At 45.5% G+C, this 22,759-nt stretch overlaps 1 protein-coding gene across 4 annotated transcripts; it reads left to right on the top strand.

Moving 5' to 3' along the window:
* Positions 1-232: 232 nt before the first annotated feature.
* PNOC (prepronociceptin) lies at positions 233-22,722 on the top strand. 4 transcript variants are annotated; one of them, XM_072797138.1, is made up of 4 exons: positions 233-376; positions 10,355-10,512; positions 19,252-19,642; positions 22,282-22,722. In XM_072797138.1, exons 2-4 carry the CDS (start codon positions 10,387-10,389, stop codon positions 22,365-22,367), a joined length of 603 nt encoding a protein of 200 aa, XP_072653239.1. In that variant the 5' UTR covers positions 233-376; positions 10,355-10,386; the 3' UTR covers positions 22,368-22,722. The 4 variants fall into 4 exon arrangements, with proteins under 4 accessions (XP_072653239.1, XP_072653240.1, XP_072653238.1 ...); XM_072797139.1 differs by lacking the exon at positions 233-376 and adding an exon at positions 547-649 and having other exon boundaries at positions 19,252-19,570; XM_072797137.1 differs by lacking the exon at positions 233-376 and adding an exon at positions 547-649.
* Positions 22,723-22,759: the final 37 nt, after the last annotated feature.

Genomic DNA, 22,759 nt, shown 5'->3' with positions numbered 1-22,759 from the left:
ATTGTGCCCTGCTGTGGGCACCTGTGAAAATGCCCCCGGACCTGACCCGTGGCAGGTCAGAGCCACTCTCTTGAGTGGCCTAGCTGTTGCTGCCTGTGGGGCAGTGACAAGAGCGGGGGCTTGGCTTTAGCTCGGCTCTGGGCTTCTCTGTGCCGGTGGGAGCTTGGCGTGAGATTCCCCTCCTTCTGCCCGCTTCCTCTTCCTTACTCTTCAGGCAAAAAAAAAAGAGGTTGTTCAAGGAGACTCGGGGATTGGGGTCTGCTTCGTTGCTGTCACCAGGAGTCTTTTTCTCCTCCCAGAGCTCCCCATCAGTGCTCACCGTGCCTCTGGAAGCAAAGAGAAGGCAGCTGTGGGATCCTGGCTGAACAGAGTCCAGGTAAAGCAGGCTCGAGAATGGATGGATGGGGGGGCGGTTAGGGTGTCACAGGTCTGAGCTCAGAGCCAGGGGGGCGGGGAGCAGCCAGGGAGGATTGTAGGTTCTGCTGTTCGCTTGATGAAGGGGGTCAGCGTGTGTATGTGTCATCGAGGTGGGCAGGGAAGGGGAGGGCTGTGCGTGGGGGGGTGGGGGGAGGCTATATATATGCTGGTGTGGCTGGTACGGCGGACTGAGCCTCACATCCGAGGGAGCCGGGCTACTGACAGCTCTCAGGTAGGCAACTGCATGCGAACCCCAGCCCCGGATGCACAGCTGAGAGGCCGGGGAAGGAACACAGCAGCCAGGGGCTCTCCCCTCACCCTGTCTCCTTTGTCCAGGGTGGATGCTGTTGGCCTCCTGCAAAATTATTTCTCCATTCATCTTACTTTCAGTGCTCACATAGGGGGTGGGAGGCGAGGGCTGAGGTTTTCATCCTGAAGAGAGCTGCAGAAGAAGAAAGAGCTGAACTTGGAAATGAGAAAAAGTTTTGATTCCCCAGATGCGGCCCCCACTATGTCGTTGTTCTCTGTTGAGAAGAGGTGGATGCAGGCGTGAGATTAGCGGGGGAGCAGGCACCGGGGCAGGGGGCTGGCCTTTCGGGGCACCCTGGTGAATGATTTCTCTCTGTGGCTGACTTCCTTTCTTTCCTTCCCTCCGAGTGTGTTCGGGCTGGTTTTCAACATACCTCTGAACTTGATTTGGATTTGGGTTTCTCCGTCCTGAGGGAACCCTTCTCCCTGATGCACTGAATAGAAATTGCCAGTAATGACGTGGGACCCGGGGCGTTATGCTCGACCGGTGCTGATCGCGGCCACGGTGTGCGAAACCCACGTAGATTTCTGCAGGGCTGACCTTGGGCTCCCAGCCCCTGAATTATCTGGGGGTTTCTTCTCTTCCTCTGCATGTTTCTCCTCCTGCCCATCTCTCCCACTTAAAGGTCTCTGCTAGGTCCTGCTGAATATGACGTTCAGAAGTCATCCAAACTCTCGCTCTTTCTCAGCCTCCTTTTCTGTCTCCTTTGTGCATCCATCTCTCTCCCTCTCTCTCTCTCTCTCTCTCTCTCTCTCTGTCACTTTCTGCATGTGTCGTTTCCCCTCCCTTTATTATCCATCCCCTCCTCCCCCCATCTCACTCTGAACATGGGTAAGTTCTGGGGGAATTTCAAGTAAAGCAGGATGATTCGGGAAATGGACTATTTAAAGCAAGCTGCTTGGACTTGAATACCCTGATCCCGGGCTTAAACATCTGTGTTTCGCTTCCTCGAGCAGCCCATAATTGCCCCAATTATAACCAATAACATTGTTCGGCAGACTCACAAAAGATGAGCTTTGCATGGCATTTGCCAGCAAGCCTAAACCAGAGTTCTCAACATAGATGGGGGAAAGTAACTGCCTGGCTTCTTATCAAAACCTCCCAAAGAAATTGCTGTTCTTTCTCATTGCCTGTGGGTGGCTGCTGCACGCACACTCCTTTTTCACATTTACAAAGTGAGGCAGGGAAATATTCAATACACTTCCACTGATGCTGCGATACCTTTAACAGGAAGGATTAGTGTTCCTTTGGGCTTGCGGAGTCCTCTGTGGGCGAGGGTGCCTGGAAAGACTGTCCTTACCCACCACGTCAGTAAAAGGAGCAGCTTCCTTCCCTAGGCCATGTGTGCTGCCCCGTCGAGGGCACTGTGTGCGGTCCAGCCCCGGGTTGCTGGGGGGTGCTGTTCTGTTCTCCACGAGGCAGCAGCCTCTGCTTTATCAGCTGAGGGCTGAGGGTACTCGGGGGATTTAGAGAATGCAGGAGATTTTGCATTGTCAATGAAGGGAGTAATTGCAGGATTAGGCTCTACCCCGTGCTCTCTGGAGCCTGTGACGGGAGCTGTCACAAAGCCATTCTGTATTCCATCAATCAGGTATTTATCATCTACACTCCATCAGGCAGGGGAGGCATGTGGGGGCTCTGGTGGATCCAACAGAGGTGATAATAACAGTCCTTTATGTTCGCACAACGATTTACATCTTCACGATTTCACACCCATTGTCCCCAGCAACAGCCCCGTGAGCTGGTGTCATCGTCTCCACGTTGCGAAACTGAAGCTGAGAGCTCAGCTAAATACCGTGTTAGGGACTGAACTGGACCAGGCCCTGTGAGGACCAAGCCCAGCCTTCCCAGCTTCTGCACACCACCCTCTGGGGTCAGGGGGGCTCGCCAACTAATGGGGGTGGGGGTAGGACAATGCAAACACAGTGAAACAATTAAAGAACAGATGCAAGGCTGGGGGTAATTAAGTCCTAAATTGTGTGGTCCACACAGCAAGTGCTGGAGGAATTTGGAAGAAGGAGCACTTGCTCCAGAGATTCCAGGGATTCAGACTGAGCGGGCAAGGAGGTAGGATTGGGATGGGTGGAGGGCTTCGGAGAGGGAGGTGGCTCCCAGGACAAAGCCCAAAAGGAGGGCAAGGGAATTAACCTTTATTGAAATCCTCATTGCCCAGAAGTGAGCTAAGCTTGTCTACATGCTTGTTTCATGCTAACACACGCTCCCCCCCCACACACACACACAGTAGAGATGTGAGGTTTAGGGTGAGTGTTCTATGCTTTTATCAACAGAGCTCAGGGAGCCCCACCCCATGGACCCACAGCTCCTGAAGCCTGAGATGGAAACTTTGCAATCTACCCTTCCCTTGTCTGGGTGGAGCTACTCATCAGACATCCTAGGAAGGGGATGGGCCCTTCTCAGAAAACAGGAGTCCTTGTGACAGCATCTTGCAGTGGCTTCTATGGCTGACAACTCATTACGCAAACTGGATTTTCTAAACGCTTTTATTTAAATGCCTGTAGGTTCTCCCAGTACCTAACATGAAGGTTTCCTACTGGCCACAAACCTTGAGATTTGGGGCATGTCAATTTGAGGGGCAAGCCAATTTTCTGGGCATCTCCCTAGACCAGCTACAATCACATTCAGTCTTGACTTTCAAATATTAGCTGCTCCCTCAGCATTGCAGAAACAAGTGTTGCCAGCTCTGAAGGGCCTGGCTTGGCAGGCGAAGTGTAAAGCTTGCTTCCAAGAAGTCTAAGTCTTGGTGAAAATGTCAGTGAATCACCGTACAGCCAAGCTCTCCTCTTCCCACACTGGGCCTGTGCTCTCTCTCCACCCCCCATCCCCATTCATCATTTCATTCATCCAGCCAAGAAACGTGTTTGACATTCTGATAGGATCCCGTAGTGCTTTGTGCCAGAGAAGACTGTCAGAATGTCCTCGGCTTCGTAGCAACTCACATCAATGTAGCTGAACGGCAATGAGTTTAGGCCAGTGGTCTCCAAAAGGGGTGTGTGCCCCACAATCCACTGGGCTTTGGGAAACTGAAGTCTTGCTTTTTATATTATCTTTCTTAATTTGCCCTTTAGTGGGCTTTATAATGTACCTAGCTTATAGGTCAATTGGGAATGTCTGCTTAAAACGGTTTGATTGCTGGAGATATAAAACTAAAGAAGTTTGGAAAAAAAAAAAAACTAAAGAAGTTTGAAGGTTATTGGTCTAGATTCATAGCCCTTTTGCTTACATGTACTTTCTAATCTTTTTGAAAGAACATTAGGTAATTTTAATATAAAAGTAAATGAAAGCTTTTAAAAATCCACTTATTTTGACAGCATCTGTGGAACTATGGGTCAGAATCTGGAAAATCAAAGTTCAGAGTGATACCTTTCCAACTTCCTGGCAGCCCTGACAGGGAATATGTCTGTCGCCCCCTCCCAGCCCTCTCCTGAGCTGGAGCTGGGCTGTTCGGCCTCTGTTCTGTGCTGCCCTGAAGCTGCTTCCTCATGAAACCCTCATCTTCCCTCGTCCTTCCCTCCTTCCTTCTTGCTTCTCCTTATTAGAAGAGCCCAAATATATGGCCACTTATAAAATAAAAAATATTAACCATCTAACCTAACTGACTCTTTCTGGAGAAGGAGAAACTGAGGCCCAGAGAAAGAAAGAGATTTGCTCCAGATCCCACAGGTAACAAGAGAGCCAAGGCTGGAATCCAGGACTCTCGTTTCTAAGCACAGGGCTCTTGCTCATTCATTGTTCACCAGCACCAGGCACGCTGGGGTGGGGGACCTGCTTTGCCCTCCACCTCCTCTCTGCTCATTTCCTCCTTCCAGGTGGAAATTTAGAGCAGAAGAAGGACCTTTTTGAACATGAGCATATTGGTGAGAGGACGATAAGCCACTAAAGGAGGCTCTCTTAGTAACAGCTGGTGAACAAGCAAAATCCAGTGGAGGAGTCCTCTGCCTACAAGGGGTCAAAGAGTGAGGCATGCAGAAGACAAACCCCCATGCCTGTGGGCAATGAAAAATTTCTCTATGAAAGAGAGACAACAATAAGGACATTGCAATCAGAGAGGGGAAGCCCAGAGTCGGGATAAAAGGGAGTTCTTAGGGACACCTTGGTGGCTCAGTGGTTCAGGTCCTGGAATCAAGTCCCAGGGGGAGCCTGCTTCTCCCTCTGCCTATGTCTCTGCCTCTCATGAATAAATAAATAAAATCTTAATAAAAGGGCAGGGGGTAATCCTTAGAATGAATTCACCTACCCAGAGACAGCTGCTGAGATCACTGAGTGGCCTAGTGAGTGCAGGAGCCTGGAAATCAGCTGGGCCTGAGGCTCACCTCTGGCACTCCCTTCAAGTCTCAGTCTTCTCAATGGTAAAATGGGGATAATACCACTTACCCCATAGGATGAATGCTTACAAATCGATTAACACAGCGCCTGGCACATCGTATTCTAAGTATAGCGGTAATGTGATTACTGTCAAATACAAATAGAGACTGGCCCAGTGAGATTCCACCAGAATTGGCCAACCCTTCTGAAGCAGAAGCAGTATATAGAGTTTACAGTTTCCCAGAACACACAGTTTGACGTCAAAACATCTGAGTTTAAGTCCTGGCTCTGCTATTTATAAGCTGGATGATCTTAGGCAAGTTGCTTAACCCCTATGAACTTACATTCTTCTCAAAAAGAGACATATTATTAACCCTTGGTTATAGGGTCGTATATGAATATAAAAATATTTTGTCAGCTCTAAAGAAGAATATCTACACACGTGGCTGATGAAAAGAACAGAGAAGTATGTGGCTCTCACAGAAAGGCTGCCCCTCCCCTTCTCCACTAAAAGCACCAAAATTACAGCCTTTCTCATAGGTCATAAGACAAAACTCAATTAACTTTTAGCTTCATACGTAATCCTCCAAACAGATAAGCACCTAATTATATTGCCCTGGGAAGCAAGATTACATGCAAATAGATTAAGACTAAAACACAGTGGTATTTTATCTTCATAAACAACGAGGCACAATTATATTTATAAGGTGTCATTACTGAAATAAGAGGTAATTAAACATTCCTTTATTCAATAAGAGATGTCCAGATGATAGCATCATCACACGGAAGTGTTAACCAAGCTTGGTTCACCAAGTGAAATACAAGCCAGGTAAAATTCAAACATATTCCAGGCAGTTTTATTTACTGAGGGTCAGTATTCTTGCAATAAACAAAAACCACCACCTGTCATGATCCCATTTTTGCAGTGAAGAAGACAAACACTCTCAGGTAAAGTAGCTCACCCCAGATCACACAAAGTATAAAACTTATAAATATAATCCATGAAAATAAATAAATAAATAAATAAATAAATAAATAAATAAAATCCATGAATTAACTAATTACTCACCTTCACTTACATGACATTAACTTATACACAGAGCTACAGGACAAAGCATAGCGATGTTGCTAAGATTTCTTAAAAATGAAAGTATTGATTTTTCAGTACAGTTCAAAATCTGACTTAACCTAGAACACAATGATGCTAGGTGTTGTGAGGAGTACCAAAAAGTATAAAATATGGTCCCCTCTGTAAGGATAATTAGATTTATTTTGAGCTTTCACTTATTTTGGTCTCATTAAGATATCACTACCTTTGAGATAGACCTGCGTCGGTCCTATTTTAAGGACTCTTGGAATTGCAAAGAATAAATAGCTTCGTGTTTGGATTTTTTTTTTTTATGGGTTTTAAATAATAGGTGGAGTTACTTGTTCAGAGCGAGGAGTAGGACACAGAGGGTAGGGAGGCTGGAGCCTGTAAGAGAGGTGTATGGTGGGCCACCCCAGAGGGGAGCAGGGAGGTGGGGGCAAGCTAATGCCAAGTGCATATGATAAGATTTGCCAAGTGCCAAACCAAGGACGGCTCACATTTTACATGCGGCAAGGCTATCAAATACATTTTCCATGCTAAATGTCCCAGGAGCTCATCTTCTTTCTTCACCTCATCCTAAAAACCCATTTACCCAGAATTTGAGATAACAAACATCAATCAATCCACCGGGCATTTCCTGAATGTGCAAGTAGCGACAGTTAATGAGGTTCATGAAAAACCTCAGCCGGAGAGCATTTCATTAACATCTGTCACAACTTATCAGCTCAGCCTATGCAAACGTTATGTATGGCAGTTGTGTATTAGGAAGGATCCCGTCCCTCTCCGCCGGGCCTTCTCTTTCCTTGGTGACATACAGCTACTGCCACCATGTGGCCATAGAGGGCACAGCCATGCCGTTCTGGACAAATTCTACAAAAACGTCTCCCAACTAGGACGAAAATGTATTAATTTTTTAAAGATTTCATTTATTCATTCATTAGAGACACAGAGAGAGAGAGACAGACATATAGGTAGATAGAGAATCAGGTTTTCTGCGGGGAGCGCAAGGTGGGACTTGATCCCAGGACCCAGGGATCACGACCTGAAGGGAAGGCAGTTGCTCAACCACTGAGCCACCGAGGTGCCCCTAGAAGGACTAAAATTTAAGAAAATAATAAATGTAAAGGCAAGTCTCAGAATAAACAAAGGCATATTCGAGCAGTCCTCAATTTGACATGTGCTTATGGGGTGGCTGTTTGGAACTCAAGGACACATTTTCTCTTCAAAAGAACCGGTGTGATGAGCTTCCATAGCTTGTGCACCAACACGTATTTAACCTGCAGACTTAGCACGTGACACTATTCCAGCCACGCCTCCCAGCCTTTTGCAACCATAGCAGAGCAGGCATGGGGCTACAGCTTAGGATGGTGTCTTGCCTTGCTCTGGAGTGACACCATTCCCACTCTTGCCCCCATGAACTGAACAATTAGCTAACAGACATGCTGTCAGTTACACAGTCCAGAAGTGGCTCCTGTGCCATTAGCTTCTCAGACCCCAGTGAGGCAGATGCTCCTAGATGCTCTTCAACTCTACATTAGCTAAAAAGAAGGAATAATGCTCCAGAGATACTCTTCTGCCTCTTATCAAACATTCTGAGCACCTCTTAAGTGCCTCCTCACTCTGTGCTTGGGGCCAGAAATACAGAGAACCATATAACATGGTCTCAGCCCTTCAGGAAGTCACAGCCCAGTGGGACAAGTAGCCATAGAAATCCAAGCTTACAGTACAATGTCATAAGTGCCATGTGAGAGATGATGATAGCATTATAAAGCGAAGGCTATGCGCTGGCTTTTTTCTTTTATAAGCTTTTTTATAGCACTGGTTATGTGCCAGGTGCCATTTTAACTTCTTAGAAACGTTACCACATTCATCGCCCTATGAGATAGGCACTATTATTGTCCAATTTTTACAGATGAGAAACTGAGAAGTTGAGTTTCAGATATAGGATCTGAACCTAGTCATTCTGTAGTGATGAGCGGATGAGAAAATGCAAATCAGAGCTCTGTGACCCAGGTCTGTCATATCTGTTTGACAGGCCCCCGAGGCTCTCTTCCTTTCCCACTGTGATGTGCTGCTTCACGATGGCATAGAAACAGAGGAGTTTCATCTAACTCAGACCATGGTTTGGAGATGACTTCCCAGAGGGGATAATTTTTGAGGTGCGTAGGAAGTATAAATTGGGGACAGGTATTCTGGACAGAAGGAAGAGCATGTGCCAAGATTCAAAGGCATTGAGGACAGGATAGAAATGGGAACTGCATGATTCCCTACGACCAGAAGAGATGTCACTGTGAACAACAAGAGACAAAGCTAGAAAAAGTGGGCAGGAGCAGTACGAAGTCCCACTGGGGTTACAGATCCATTTTAAGTATGAAGTAATGTCATCAGATTTGGAGATGGCTTGGTGGGCAGCCAGATCATTAGGTGGACTAATTAGGAGGTCATCACAATAGCCAAGGCAGTAAGTCTCAACTAAGGCACTGGCCTTTGGGATAGAGAAGAAAAAATGCATATAATATGTTTCTTTGTACTGGTGTTTCTGTTCATTGTTCATTAGCCCTGGACACCCCATCACCTGTTGAGTAAAGCTTAAACCCTTTGGATGGCAAGCAAGACCCAGTTCCAGGGAGCTTCCCATAGGGAATGTGGGCAAGTGGCCTTGGTACCTCTCACAGGCTGTGGTCCCAACTCCTCCATGTCTTTCCAAAGGCTGTTTCCTGAGCCTCTCAGATGCCCTCTTCTGTGTCCTCTTGGCAAACCATTACTCATTCAAAACCCATCTCATATATCACCTCATTGACTTAGCAAGCACTGATTAAGCATCTTTTAGTGGACATCCTCTTAGTATAAGATGCTTGGATGACACGGGAGAAGAACTGGGAAAGTCTCCCAATGTGGCCATTGGGTGAATTCAATTGCAGGATCCCCTTCCTTCTCTTATTGACTTGCTTCATTCCAGATCCATCTTCTAGCAGGGCTTCTCAGACTTTAGCATGTGTCTGGATCACCTGAGAATCTTGCTTAAAAAGTAGATCCAAATTCAGTAGCTCTGGCTTAGGGCCTGACATCTTGCACTTCTAAAAAGATCCCAGATGATGCCAATATTGGTCTGAAGACCGCATTTGAAGAGCAAGGCTTATACGTTTTCTCAGTATAGTCTGATGAGAAAGCAATAATTTTTGTTTTTCTACACTGGACTCTTTGTTGAAGTTAAAATTTATGTACGGTGAAATGCACAGGATTTAAATGTACAATTCCCAGGGTTTCAGCAAGTGTATACACCCCTGCGACCTATACCTCAGCCAAGAACTTTCCCAACATTGCCAGAAATTTCCCTTGTTCCCTATTCCATTTAATTCTCCAAGTAAAGATGTTTCTACAGGGACTTAAAATGATGCAGTCCAAGGAAACAGCATTTTGATTCAGGGGCTTGATTGCCGGATAAATTTAAAGAGCAGCAGGAAAAACTGCACACCTTTTAGGCAATCCTACATAAAGAATATAAACGGCTGACCTAACTAATAGCTGGAGCTATTATCTTCGTGTCTCTGTTCATTTTTCAATCACTCCACTCCACATACCTGGTCCTGTGTTTTGTGTGGACTAAACACAGTGAACATATAGGCCCTGTGTTCAGGAAGCCAGCTCACACCTAGTGCGGGAAGCAGACAAGGAGCCTGGTGGAGGCTTCCTGGAAGAGCAAATTCCGGGACTCAGGTATTCCTGGCTGAGACAGGGAAGGCTAGGGAGGACAAGACAAAGTCCATGAGTCATTCATGAATCTCACTCTTGCAAGGCCGTGTGCAAAACTCCCCTTATGGATCTCATCTCTTTGCATCAGCCCTGTGACAAGACAGGTACCACTATACCCCTTTTGTAGCTGTGAAAACTGAAGTTTGGCAAGATCATCTTACGGTCACACATGGGTAAGCGACTAAGTGAGGCCTTTAGCTCCCTGGAAGTGCTCCTGCCTGTTGAGACCAGCTAGGTGGCTAGAATCACAAGGGTGCTCTCCCTAGGAGCCCAGACCCCCAACCCCGGGCATGCAGGGTAGACCTGGCTGACAGGAGGCAGGCCTCTTGTTTCCTGGATAACCCACTCCCTCCTGGAGGTGAATCTTAGGCTCTGGTGCTGTGACCTCTAGTGCATCCGCTGTGTGAGGTCCCCACAGAATGGCTGGTGTAATTGCCCCCTCACTCTTCCTTGTGTTTTAGCATTTTAGCACCCTACTTCCTGCTCCTGCACCATGAAAATCCTCCTTTGTGACCTCCTGCTGCTCAGCCTCTTCTCCAGCGTGTCTGGAAGCTGCCAAAAGGACTGTCTGACCTGCAGAGAGAAGCTCCGCCCAGCTCTTGACAGCTTCAACCTTGAGGTAGGTCCTGGAGCATCCCTGCCTTCTCCTCCTTCTTCCCTCCAGACCCAGAAGGAGAAACTTAGGGCCTTACCCAGAGGTCAGGTGACTCATCTGGTGTCACGTGGTCAGTAGGAAACAGATGCAGGAGACACCTGAGTGGCTCAGTGGTTGAGCATCTGCCCTTGGCTCAGGTCATGATCCCAGGGTCCTGGGATCAAGTCCCACATTGGGCTCCCTGTGGGGAGGGGAGTCTGCTTCTCCCTCTGCCTATGTCTCTGCCTCTGTGTGTGTGTGTGTGTGTGTGTGTCTCATGAATAAATCAACAAAATCTTAAAAAAAAAAAAAAGGAAACAAATACGGGCCTTCACATCTTCTAAGTACAAACCCTGACATCTTTCCACTTTTTCACATTCAGATAAAGGCCTGCCTGGGCCGCCATTTCATTCCCATTATTAAAATAATGCATACTCCTCTTAGAGAATTTGTCAAATTAAGAGAAGTCTGAAAAAAAGAAAATTACCCTTAATCCCACCTGTCAGAGAAACAATTTTAGTTTTTTCAGGTGTTATATTATACCAGGATAATTTCCCCATGTTATTTAACATTATTTTAAGTTCTTTCTTTCTATGAATACAGTATAATTTGTTTAACTATGGTCCTCCTGTTGAACATGTACATTGCCCTCCATCTTTGGTATTAAAGTTAATCCTACAGGGAATCCGTGGGTGGCGCAGCGGTTTGGCGTCTGCCTTTGGCCCAGGGCGCGATCCTGGAGACCCAGAATCGAATCCCACGTCGGGCTCCCGGTGCATGGAGCCTGCTTCTCCCTCTGCCTGTGTCTCTGCCCCTCTCTCTCTCTCTCTGTGACTATCATAAATAAAAATTTTTAAAAAAGGATAGCTAAAATCCATTTATAAAAAAAAATAAATAAAAAAATAAAGTTAATTCTACAACAAATACCTAAATGCTCCCTTATATTTTAAATTTTGAATTTGAGGTGCAAATCTGGCATTAAATTTCTTTACATTAAATAAACTGTTTTCTTAACTGCTTTCATAGCAGTCTGAATGGTATTCCTCTATTAAGCCCAATATAACTCAATTATTTTTTCTTTGTAGTCAAACTTCTTTGAAAAGGTGTCATATTCCAAACCCCTCAACCTTTATCTTTTTAAGGTTTATTTATTTATTTATTTGAGAGAGAATGGGGGGAGAGGCAGAGGGAGAAGGAGAGAATCCTGAAACAGTCTCCCCACTGAGCATGGAGCCTGATGCAGGGCTCCATCCCAGAACCCTGAGATCATGACCTAAGCTGAAATCAGAAGTCAGCTGCTTAACCGACTGAGCCACCCAGGCACCCCTCAAACTCCTCAATCTTTAAAAATCAACCAAAAGTAACTAGTGCTCCTTAAGGCAAGTGTACAAATATGGAATATATATTCATATTGGGTTAGCTCACTAACCATGAGTGGACACAGCCCCTACAGACCCAAAAACCAACCTATCCCCACACCTGTTTTCTGAACAGCAATAACTACTGCATCATGAAGAGCATCCCCAGGTAACCCATCCAAAGTTTATCCATCCTTCTCATTGATCTGTTGTGGTTTTTCTGAGCATTTACTATATGCTGAGCCCAAGGCTTGGGCAAAGGATCCAAAGGTAGGTAACCAGATGGATGGAGTTTGCAACCAGTGGGAGAGAAGATCCCACAATCCCTCCAAGAGGGAGTGATTAATTATTGGGTGCTAGGGAAGCCCAGAGCAGTGGCCCCCAAACTAGACTAGAAAGACAGAGCGGGCTTTTGGAAGATCAGAAGCATCTAAGGAGACCTGAAAAGTGGGAGTGAAGAGGCAGGGAGAGTGTTCCCCATGGTGGAGGGAGGCCAGGCGCACATGTGCAAATGCCTCTGCCCAGAGGGAAATGTCATTTAAAGACCTGAAAAAGCTGAGTTTGGCTGAAACATAGAAGGCCCACAGCTTTGTTGTGCAGCACAAAGAGGTTTAAAGTTTATCTAAAAAACACCTTCCCCTGATCTTAGTAAACAGAGCAGACGACGTAGTTTACCTGTAAACCCGTGATGAGCTGATAATCTGATAATCACCATCCTGCTAAATTCTCAATTTGTAGCCTAGACAAGACTGAAAGTTATGCACAATTCTGGAATCTCTAGCTTTCATGGTAAGTAACCCATTATTTCCCACTCAAAAAAAAAAAAAAAAGCATTAGGACTTGAACAGATATTTGTACACTCAGGAAGTAATCTACACTTGTGCCTTCGCCCCCTTTGTACTGCATCACATCGAGCAAGGTCCAGGACCAATTTGTAGGTCCTCCTTATCCTCTCCTGATAAACTTGCCTGGTTCTCTTCTCCATTCAGACTCTCTATGTCCTCTTGGGTTCCTGTTCCTCTCCCCACTCTGTAAACACAAGTGATCACCAAGATCGGGGGCTTCTCCTCTTCCTATACTCTCTCCTTCTGAGATGACATCCTGGATCCCAGGCCTGCAGCTCTCCCCAGGCTGCAGATGTCTCCCCAGGGTACACTCCTCACCTCAATCACTTTTTACAGTTCCTTAAAAATCCCGCTTTCCCTTCTTGGCCTTCCCAAGGCTTCAAGAACTTGCCCCACCATCCTGTGCCTTCTCCCTCCTCCTTCATCCAATACTCCTACTTCAAAACTCAGATTAAATTTCACCTATGAGGGATCCCTGGGTGGCGCAGCGGTTTGGCGCCTGCCTTTGGCCCAGGGCGCGATCCTGGAGACCCGGGATCGATTCCCACGTCGGGCTCCTGGTGCATGGAGCCTGCTTCTCTCTGCCTGTGTCTCTGCCTCTCTTTCTCTCTCTGTGACTATCATAAATAAATAAAAATTAAAAAAAATATTAAAAAAAAATAAATTTCACCTATGAGAACACTATGCTGATTCTCCACCTGCCCCCTGTAGAGCCACAACCTCGCTCCTTTGTGTTCTGACAGGTACTTGTGTCTGCCAGTGTTTTACCATAACGTGTAAGGGTCCTTTTCTGATTGTGTTGAGGATCCCCATCGTGTAGCACAGAGCATGGCAGAGAGCAGTACTTCATGAACATGTTCCATGGAAATTGTAAGACAGCTAGACCCCTAGGCTCCTAATGGGTCCATCCAGTGCAAATGCTGCAGAGTTTTCACATTGGCATCTTTCAAAGCCAGTAAAGAATCTGGAACATGTTTCCATTCCACCCTAGCATTTAAATATCTGGGATCCAGACAACACCAGTTGATACTTCTTGGAAACAAGTTAGAATATAACCAGTTAGACCTTCACAGTGAAAGAGAAATCCTTCAAAGTGCCTGCTGACCCTCAGAGAACCTGACTGCCTGGTTGTTTTATTCCTAGTTTTTATTCACTTTTCACCTGTTTTTTAAAGTTTGATGAAATGCCTAGAACGTTGGCAACCACATCTCATTTCCAAATCTTGCAACTCTTTCCCAACTTTGTGAATTATGGGAGCTGGGGGAACTTAGATATTTCAGCAAGGATCACCTTCCCAATCCCTCCACTAAATTATGGAATTCTGAGCTATTCCCAGGACACTTTAAATCCTTGGCTTTATCAGGAAGTTCTGTATTTCTCACTCTAGATCAATGGTCCAAGGATGGCTGGCTTTGTGTAAGACTGTAGTTTTGGTCAGTAAATGACTCTCACACCCAAACCCATTGCAATGTCTTGGGCTTCTGCCTAATTATGAATGATACTTAGCCCATAAGCTTATGTAGAGAGAAAAAAAAACTAGATTCACCAAGTTGTTTTAGAGACAAAGAAGAAGGCAACCCTCAAGGTCTGGGGAAATGTATTTATAACTTCCTGAAACTTGAATAATAGCAAAAGAAATGAACTTCTAGTGCTTTCTACCTTCATTACATGAAAACTTACTGATTGATTTGCAGTAAGAGTTCCTAATATGTTTTCCTCTTGCACTATTTATATGTTTCCCTACTAATGTTAGCCCTCATATTCTAGCATAACTTACTAAAGCAAATAGCTCCTAAATGTTTTGGTCAAAAGTGATTTGATTCTTTAGTGGCAGAAACTTGACAATCTCAGTGAGCCTCTTCTTTTCCTTCCAATGGGCTCATGTGCCTATTTCCCTAATGTTTGATCCCAGACATCCAGATGGCCCTTTGCTCAGTTTCCCTCTAAACCCAGCTTTACAGATGAATTTGGCACCAGTCTGAGACTTTCCAGATGCTCATCCACACTCTGGCTTAATATAGCAATGTCATCGGTATAGGCTGTGAAAATGTGTCCAGCTCCACTTAATAGTCCATTAACCAATCTCTGGAAAGAGGCTGGTGGGTCCCTTAGACCAGAGTGTTAGGCATTAAGCTCATATGCCCATCTGGTGCTACAAATGCTGTTGCAAATTTGGATTCCTCACATTTGCCCAAAACTTTCTCCTAAATCAAGGGTTGAGATGATTTTGTCAGTATCCAATTCATCTAACAGTATGTTGAGTCTCTGTACAGCCTATGCATCTGGTTTGATCATAGAACTGCATTTTCTCCGATTGACACCTAATCTAATTACCATCTGGGTTTAGCGACCCAGGGGCTCCCAGAAGATCTCATAGCCTCTAGGTTTAATAACCTCCACCTGTTCTTGTAAATGGATGGTGTAGAACTGTTCAACAAGCATTTGGGGTTCTATTCTGTAAGGAGCGGACCAAGTCTGCTCCAACTCCATGTTATCTCCAAAATTTTACACTTCTGGCTTTCCCAGTACTAGCCATGCTTTCCTGCTTTCCTCTTGACCCTATAGAGTAGGATACCTCACACTCACCGCTATGGATATTGTAGACTGGATAATTCTTTGTCATGGGGTGGGGGTGGGGGGCTGTCTGTGCATTGTAGGATGTTTACCAGCATCCCGGCCTTACTCATTGGATAGCAGTAGCATCCCCCCCTTCCCCACCCACCATGTGACAACCAAAAATGGCTCCAGACATTTCCAAATGTTCCCTGGGGACAAAATTGCTCCCCACTAGATACCCACGGCTATAGAATAATAACTCAATGGGATGATGATCTGAAAAGAATGTACTACAAGTTGGTTGTGCCTGGTTTTCTTCAAAGTATTTCAGGAACAGCTAAATAAAGACCCAAGTAACCCTTTCTCCGACCACTATATTCCATGATGACACCTTCCTCCTCAAAGCAAGATCCAAAGCAGGATTTCTCAAATACAGTCCAGCCTCAGAATCACCGGGGCATTGGCTAAAAATGCAGATTTCTGGGCCCTACCCTTGACATACTAAATCAGCATCTCTAGGAGTATAGGCTAAGAATCTGCATTCTAACAAACCAGTAGCAATTCTTTTTTTTTAAGATTTGTTTTTTAAATTTATGTGAGAGAGAAAGAGTGAGCACAAGCCGGGAGGAGGGACAGAGGCAGAGGAAGTAGCAGATTCCCAGCTGAGCAAGGACTCTGATGCAGAACTCAATCCCAGGGCCCTGGGATCATGACCTGAGCTGAAGGCAGATGCTTAACCAACTGAGCCACCCAAGCACCCTTAACCAGTAGCCATTCTTAAAGAGCACTTGGGTTTGTAGCTACCACTGTGTTAAAGTCTACCCTCCCCCCACTATGGAAGCTCCCATTCATTCATACCCAGTGACTCTGTGGATGTGAAAAAGTGGCTTCTCTTTGTATCTCAGCTGAGTTGGCACTAATGATAATAGTTCTATCAGCATCTCTGAGGAAAATCTAAATGGAAAAGATATGCTCACGACTTGTATATCAGCAGGGGCCACCGTCACTACCTATGGCTAGCAGGGGGGCCTGGCAAAAGGTGCACCTTGGAAATCTTATCAGAGAAGATAAGTGGCACTCCCACTGGCTACTGTCTCTTTCTTCTCTCTGGCCCAGCAAAAATTAGCAATTTTCCCATCAGAACTTTACCTTTTAGTCTCGCAAGATTCTTACTCTTGTATTAATTTACACCAATTTGTATTGCAAGCACACAGGGCTCATTGAATAGGAGACATCCTGGATTGAAAGTCTTGGGTTCTCGTTCAGGTAATATCTTGTCTAACAGTGGAGTTTTGGACACATTAATTACTAAACCTCATCATAACATGTGAACATGGACTATGTTAGCAGTTTCCAAACCCAGGTAGGTTTCACAATTACCTGATCTTTATAAAAGTGCATTTTAATCCCTGGTTCTATTCCTCAGGAATTTAACTGGCTTTTGAATTCTGTCTTTTTAAAAGTGTTGAGGGGCACCTGGATGGCTCACTTGGTTGAGCGTCCGACTCTTGATCACCAGTTCAGGTCGTGATCTCAGGGTCATGGGATCAAGTCCTCTCGGCTTCAGGCGCTGTGCTCAATGGGAAGGCTGCTTCTCTCCCACTCTCCCTGCCCCTCCCAACCCCTCTCTCTAAAATAAATTAAATAAATAAATAAATAAATAAATAAATAAATAAATAAATAAATAAATAATTTTGAGATTATTTGGATTCCCACCCAGACCAAGCAGAAGAGCAGACTTAAGGTAGAGAAGGTATATCACCTGCTAGTAAGAAAGACCTAAAGTAACAATGGCTTAAATAAGACAGCGATTTGATTCCTCATAAAGAAGTTGGGAGGTAGATAATCCAGGGCTGGTATGGCAGCTTTACCACATCGCCAATGTCCCAGGCTCCTTCTCTTTCTACTTTATCCGTATATGGGTGCCACTCCCACATGGCTTCCATCCTCTGAGTCACTTCATGTCTTCAAGATAGCCAATTGAGTTCCAGCCAATTGAGTTCCAGCAGGAGGCTGGAGGACGGGGAAAAAGAAGGAAGAAAGGATGCTCTCCCCTGATGAGTCAGCCTCCTACTTTCCCAGGAGCCCCACCTTGTCACTTCCATTTTTATGTCATTGGCCACCTCTGGCTAAAAAGGAGTTTGAGAAACATACATGTGGCCTTCTGGAAGAAGACAAGTGTTCTGTTAGGAAGGAAGCGGCAAGATGGGTATGGAATGAGCAACTGGCAGTCTCTGCCCCAGAAGGGAATTCTTAACAACTTGCATTTAAAGTGCTAGTTAGATACTTTGATGGTGATACCAGACAGGGATCAGAGAAGTGTCTGGAGTTCAGTGGATGTCAGGCGCTGAACCTATAGACCTCGGATGCTCTGAAAGTTATGACCAAAATGTTCAGAAATGAACAGTCACCAAGGGGAAGATTGTAAAGAGAGATAAGAATCTTGAAGAATCTTAAAGATAGAATCTTAGGAACCCAGAAGGAAGGAGTCTGAGAGGTGAGTGCAATGTCAGAGAATTTTCAGGAGGGTGTGGCCTGTGCTGCCAAATGCAGCATAGTCTGTGACAACGAGGCCCAAGTGGATCTGGTGACTGGGAATTCACTGGTGGTCCTCGAGAGGGCAATTAGTGGAAGAAGAGGGCAGAAAGCAGATTTCAAGGAGATGAGGCAAAAATGGAAGATGCGGAAATGGAGGCATGAGTACAGACCACATCTTGGAGAAGCTTGGCAGAGACAAAAGAGGGTCAGGGTCAAGAGTGGCAAAGGGTCGCAGAGAAGCGGGACTGGAGGAGCCATTTTTTCAAGTTCAGTGTGATGGCTATAAGGTATGTGATTTAGCTTCATGCACAAGGAGGGATCCTTGTTTAGGGATCCGGTGGGAAACCTTGCCTACATTAACATCTGTGCCACTCTGAACACTATGGGGAGGCTTTTGCTCCCCAGATAGGGGATACTGGGCACACACTCCAGTCTTCTGATGTCCCACAGCTGTCCAGACAGAGCAGTATCTCTTGATGCCCTGTAAGCCAGGCAAGAGCTCCAAGGTTTGATGAAGGGCTCCGCAGCTACCCAGTGACTGTGATGGCAAGGTCAAGTTGAAATGGGGTTTTCATCTGGCGGAGGACAGAAACACAGAGAAGTACTTGGGGTGAAGCAAAGACAGCAAATAGTAAAAGAAGTTGGAGGTTAGATGCTTCCAAAAAGCACAAAGATAGGAATGTGGGAAGCATGGCCAAGGCCAGAACAAGTCAGGAAGGGTATGGAAACCTATACCAACCAGGGTGTTGGTATAGACTAGAAGTGGAAGACACCTGGAGAGACAGAGCAGCAGCAGAAGTTCCCAGAGCCCTGGCAGGTCTACTGGATGGTATCTGATGGCCCCTCTTCCCCACCTAAACCCGACTCCAACCTGTCTACATTCCAAAGGGTCTTGACCCTCATTTCCTATAACTGAGACACAGGTAAGTGAGAACGAGTATATGTGGGATGAAAAATGAACCACACCAGGGTTCATCTCAACATGCAGATTTAAGTACATGCTTTGACATCCCCAGCTTCTTAAACCAAACTGATCTCTCCCAAGCCTGGGAAGAGAACAAAATAAGATTCTTTTTTATGGGTGAGTCGTGAGTCGTATTGGCTTCAAAAACTCAGCTAGTGCTCTGAGTGTGGTTTGGGGCATTCATTCCGCACTGACTTTCTGTGATACCTGTGGTAAATTAACTCACCTCTCTGGCCAGATAGTTTTCTGTGTCTTTGCAACTCTGAAATTCTACAAACCTGAGTGATTATGTGTAAAACTGCTACACGATACCTAAAAAAGAGATGCTTCAGAAGCACTTGCATTGGTACCAATGTGGATTTTGTATGCAATAGAAGGATTTTATGTCATCACCTTGGACTAATGGACATTCCCAATCCTTCTCCTCCCTCCCTCCCTCCCCACGCTGCCTATATCTTTGCAGGTGTGCATCCTTGAGTGTGAAGGGAAGGTCTTCAGCAGCCCTCTCTGGACTCCATGCACCAAGGTCATGGCCAGGAGCTCCTGGCAGCTCAGCCCTGCTGCCCCAGAGCACGTGGCAACTGTCCTTCACCAGCCAAGTACCTCTGAGATCCAGCTGAAGCGCATGCCTCGCATCAGGAGCCTAATCCAAGCCCAGGAAGGGACCGAGCCAGGCATGGATGAGGCTGGAGAGATAGAGCAGAAGCAGCTGCAGAAGAGATTTGGAGGCTTCACTGGGGCCCGGAAGTCAGCCCGGAAGTTGGCCAACCAAAAGCGGTTCAGTGAGTTTATGAGGCAGTACCTGGTCCTGAGCATGCAGTCCAGTCAGCGCCGGCGCACCTTGCATCAGAATGGTAATGTGTAGCCGGAAGGGGAGCCCCTCCCAGCTGCACCGTCCACTTCAACCCATGAGTGAGTTGGGCACGAATGAGCTGGGGGCAAAAGGAAACCTTATATACCCAACTGTCTTAGCCTTTCTCCTGGGCCTGGAAGCACATTAGCCCCCAGATACATACACACACACATCCCAGACCTCCCCAAGGTATTCAGCTCCTGGGAGGCAGGGAAGGTATATTCACCTCTCTGCCTCCTACCTATCCTTTCTCTAGGGAGCAAACATTTTCCTCAGATTGTTCCTTAGGGCTGACCACTGCCATTTAGAGATTGGTTACCATGGGGATAATAGTAGCCTGTTAAGATAACTAATTCCTCTATCACTCTCCAGGAGCTCAGTTACTATGGGGACAGTTAAGTGGACCAATCTACCTATCCAGTTGCCATAGTAACCATTCAGTTCACCTTTCCTCAGAGACTATCTAGGAACCCATAGCTAGACCTACTTCATCATCATCACTGAGCAAGGCTTAGAGAATCTGGGCCATCTTATGCCCAAGGGAATGCTTCTACATGTACTATAATACATATCAGATAATAAACATCAAACCCTCTAATTTATTGCCCAGTCATTACAAATTCCACTTTCCTTGGTCCGTCACCCTGTACAGAACTTCTAGTGGAGTAGAAAACTAGCACAGTGGAATTTTTCTGAAAATCTAAGAAAATTCTACTCATCAAACATATGTGCCTTAATTCATATATGGGAATCTGATTATCTGCAGAGCCTCATACCTCTTCGTTAACAGTAGAAACTTACCCTAATAGAAAGAACTAATCAATTGGTCATAAACATTCCCCCGAACATTACCCAAGTGAGGCTTTTCCCTGATTTAGGGGCATTAAAAAAGTCTACATGTGCTGTTTTATTTTGCTCTCTATATGTCAAAGGTAGCCAGATCATTAATAATCCTCATTTTCAAAGTATATTAATACAACTGTTAATCTTTGGCACCCACACTTCAGCATGGGGGCAGCCCACATAGCTCTTTGCAGGTAAGCTGGTTGTAGAAGATGCATTACCAAATACAGACGTAAGTATTAAATTGTGAGGAGAAGGCTGCCATGTGCATTTTAGCAGAATGACTAATCTCTAAAGGCCCTGAATTAACCCTCACGGTTTTTGAAGTCATACTTTTGGATCCTTAACAAGGATCCTATTCCTTCCTAAGCCATATTTGCATAGTACCTAACACAGCATATCTTTCAAAAGTGGCATGGATTGAATTCTTTCCAATCTTAGATATTTATTCTTCTTAAAGTCGCTCTTAAGGGACACTGAGGCTCTTGTCTAATTTTGAACCACAGCTATTTTCTTTTCCTAAAAAGTTTAAAATCAGTCACATTAGGGGCACCTGGGTGGCTCAGTGGTTAAATGTCTGCCTTCAGCTCAGGGTGTGATCCTCGGGTCCTGGGATTGAGTCCTGCATTGGGCTCCCTACTCATCGGAGAGCCTGCCTATGTCTCTGCCTCTCTCTGTGTGTCTTTCATGACTTTTAAAAATCTTTTTAAAAATAAAAAATGAAAATAAAAAATAAAATCAGTCACATTAGCAGAAACCAATTTATTTAAAAAAAATTTTTGAGCCCCTATTCAGACAATTGAATTTACTAGTTTTCTATTAAGCTTCCAGCTGAGAGGCACTGAAACATAACTTGGTAACTAGCTTGTCTGCTGCTTTGCTCAAGATGTAAAGTTCTTGAGAGAACCACTGGAAATGTTAACCAGCTCATTTGAGTATATTATTGATTGTTCTCCTTCCTCTTTCTGCAGCCATCTCTCTGGTTCCTTTTTGCACACATTCACGGTGGCTGAGTTCTAATATGGATATGTACTTACGAGTCCACACCAGGCAGCTGAGACCCTGTCTTCACTCACCCACACACACCCCAACCAGCCCTACACATGCCTCAGATGTCTCCATTGTGGGGAATCCTGTTGCCAGGGCTGTTCTGGACTTCTGAGATACCCAATACCAACCACCACTTGGAAGGCTGGAGGAAGTGAGGCCTCCTGACACTGAAATGGGTTAAAGAACCCTATTTAGAAGGTGTAATGATGTCGAGAAGGAGGGACATTGAGATGCAAGTCCAGTCCTAGAAAGATCCGTGCAAAGGGTATCTGCCTCCTATCCCTTTCCCTGTTCCTATTCTACTCTCTTCTGCCCCACACCTTGATCTTTCTAGACAGTGGAAAGTGAGCAGATTCATTCGTGGTGAGGAATTGGTGAAATCAGGTGTAAAGAGCACTTGCAATATAAAAGAGCCATAAATGAGGATACTATTTAGCCTCAAAAAATGAATTACTACACTTGGATTCCAAACATCAAGGATAAGAGAGCTGCTTCTGGGCTCCAGGCCTCAGCTCTGCCTTTCAAGTCCCAGCCATTATTCTGTGAATCCTGTCAATAGACTTGAGGCCAGAAAAAAGCAGGTGTATGGAGGAAGTTAGGGAACTCTACTTGCTGCTTCAGGGGCTCTTTATTCAGTTGATAAGTTTTCCATTGCCTCCCTTCTATTGCTCAGTCACCAGGGCAAATAGCATTCAAAGGTCAAAGAAACTACTGTGTTTGCCATTTTAATCATTTCTGTCTCCCCAGGTGTCCAGGTGATCCCCAAAACAGCATGTCTCCAGCCCCAGACCTGTCGGCTGGGAATCGGGACTCCTTCCTTCCCAAGGCCCTGAGGCAAGCTCTGCCTTCAGGTCTCCACCCTCAGGGTGGAGAACCTCCCTGTCTGGTTGTCTTTCTCTCCCCACTCCCCCAGTCCCTTCCCGCCCCCCCCCCCCCATGGCATGTTTCATGACAATCTTGTTGCTACATCAGATTGTATTTTTGTAATTCCTCTGGCTAACATATAAACGGCCCCATCCGTCCTCACTCCACACTCTCCTCTTCTAGGGGTGGGTCAAAGGAACAGGAAATTAAGCCCGGGGTTTTGACTTGTCACTGCCATAACTTGTTTGTAAAAGAGCTGTTCTTTTTGACTGATTGTTTTAAACAGATATTTCTCCATTAAACTTCTACTGAGCAAATGGTTAATACATTGGGTGGCTGTTTTTTAAGTGAGGTCACCGAG

This window comes from Canis lupus, chromosome 24 (assembly GCF_048164855.1).
Source record: "Canis lupus baileyi chromosome 24, mCanLup2.hap1, whole genome shotgun sequence".
NCBI lineage: Eukaryota > Metazoa > Chordata > Mammalia > Carnivora > Canidae > Canis > Canis lupus.
This window is presented reverse-complemented; position numbering and strand designations above follow the sequence as displayed.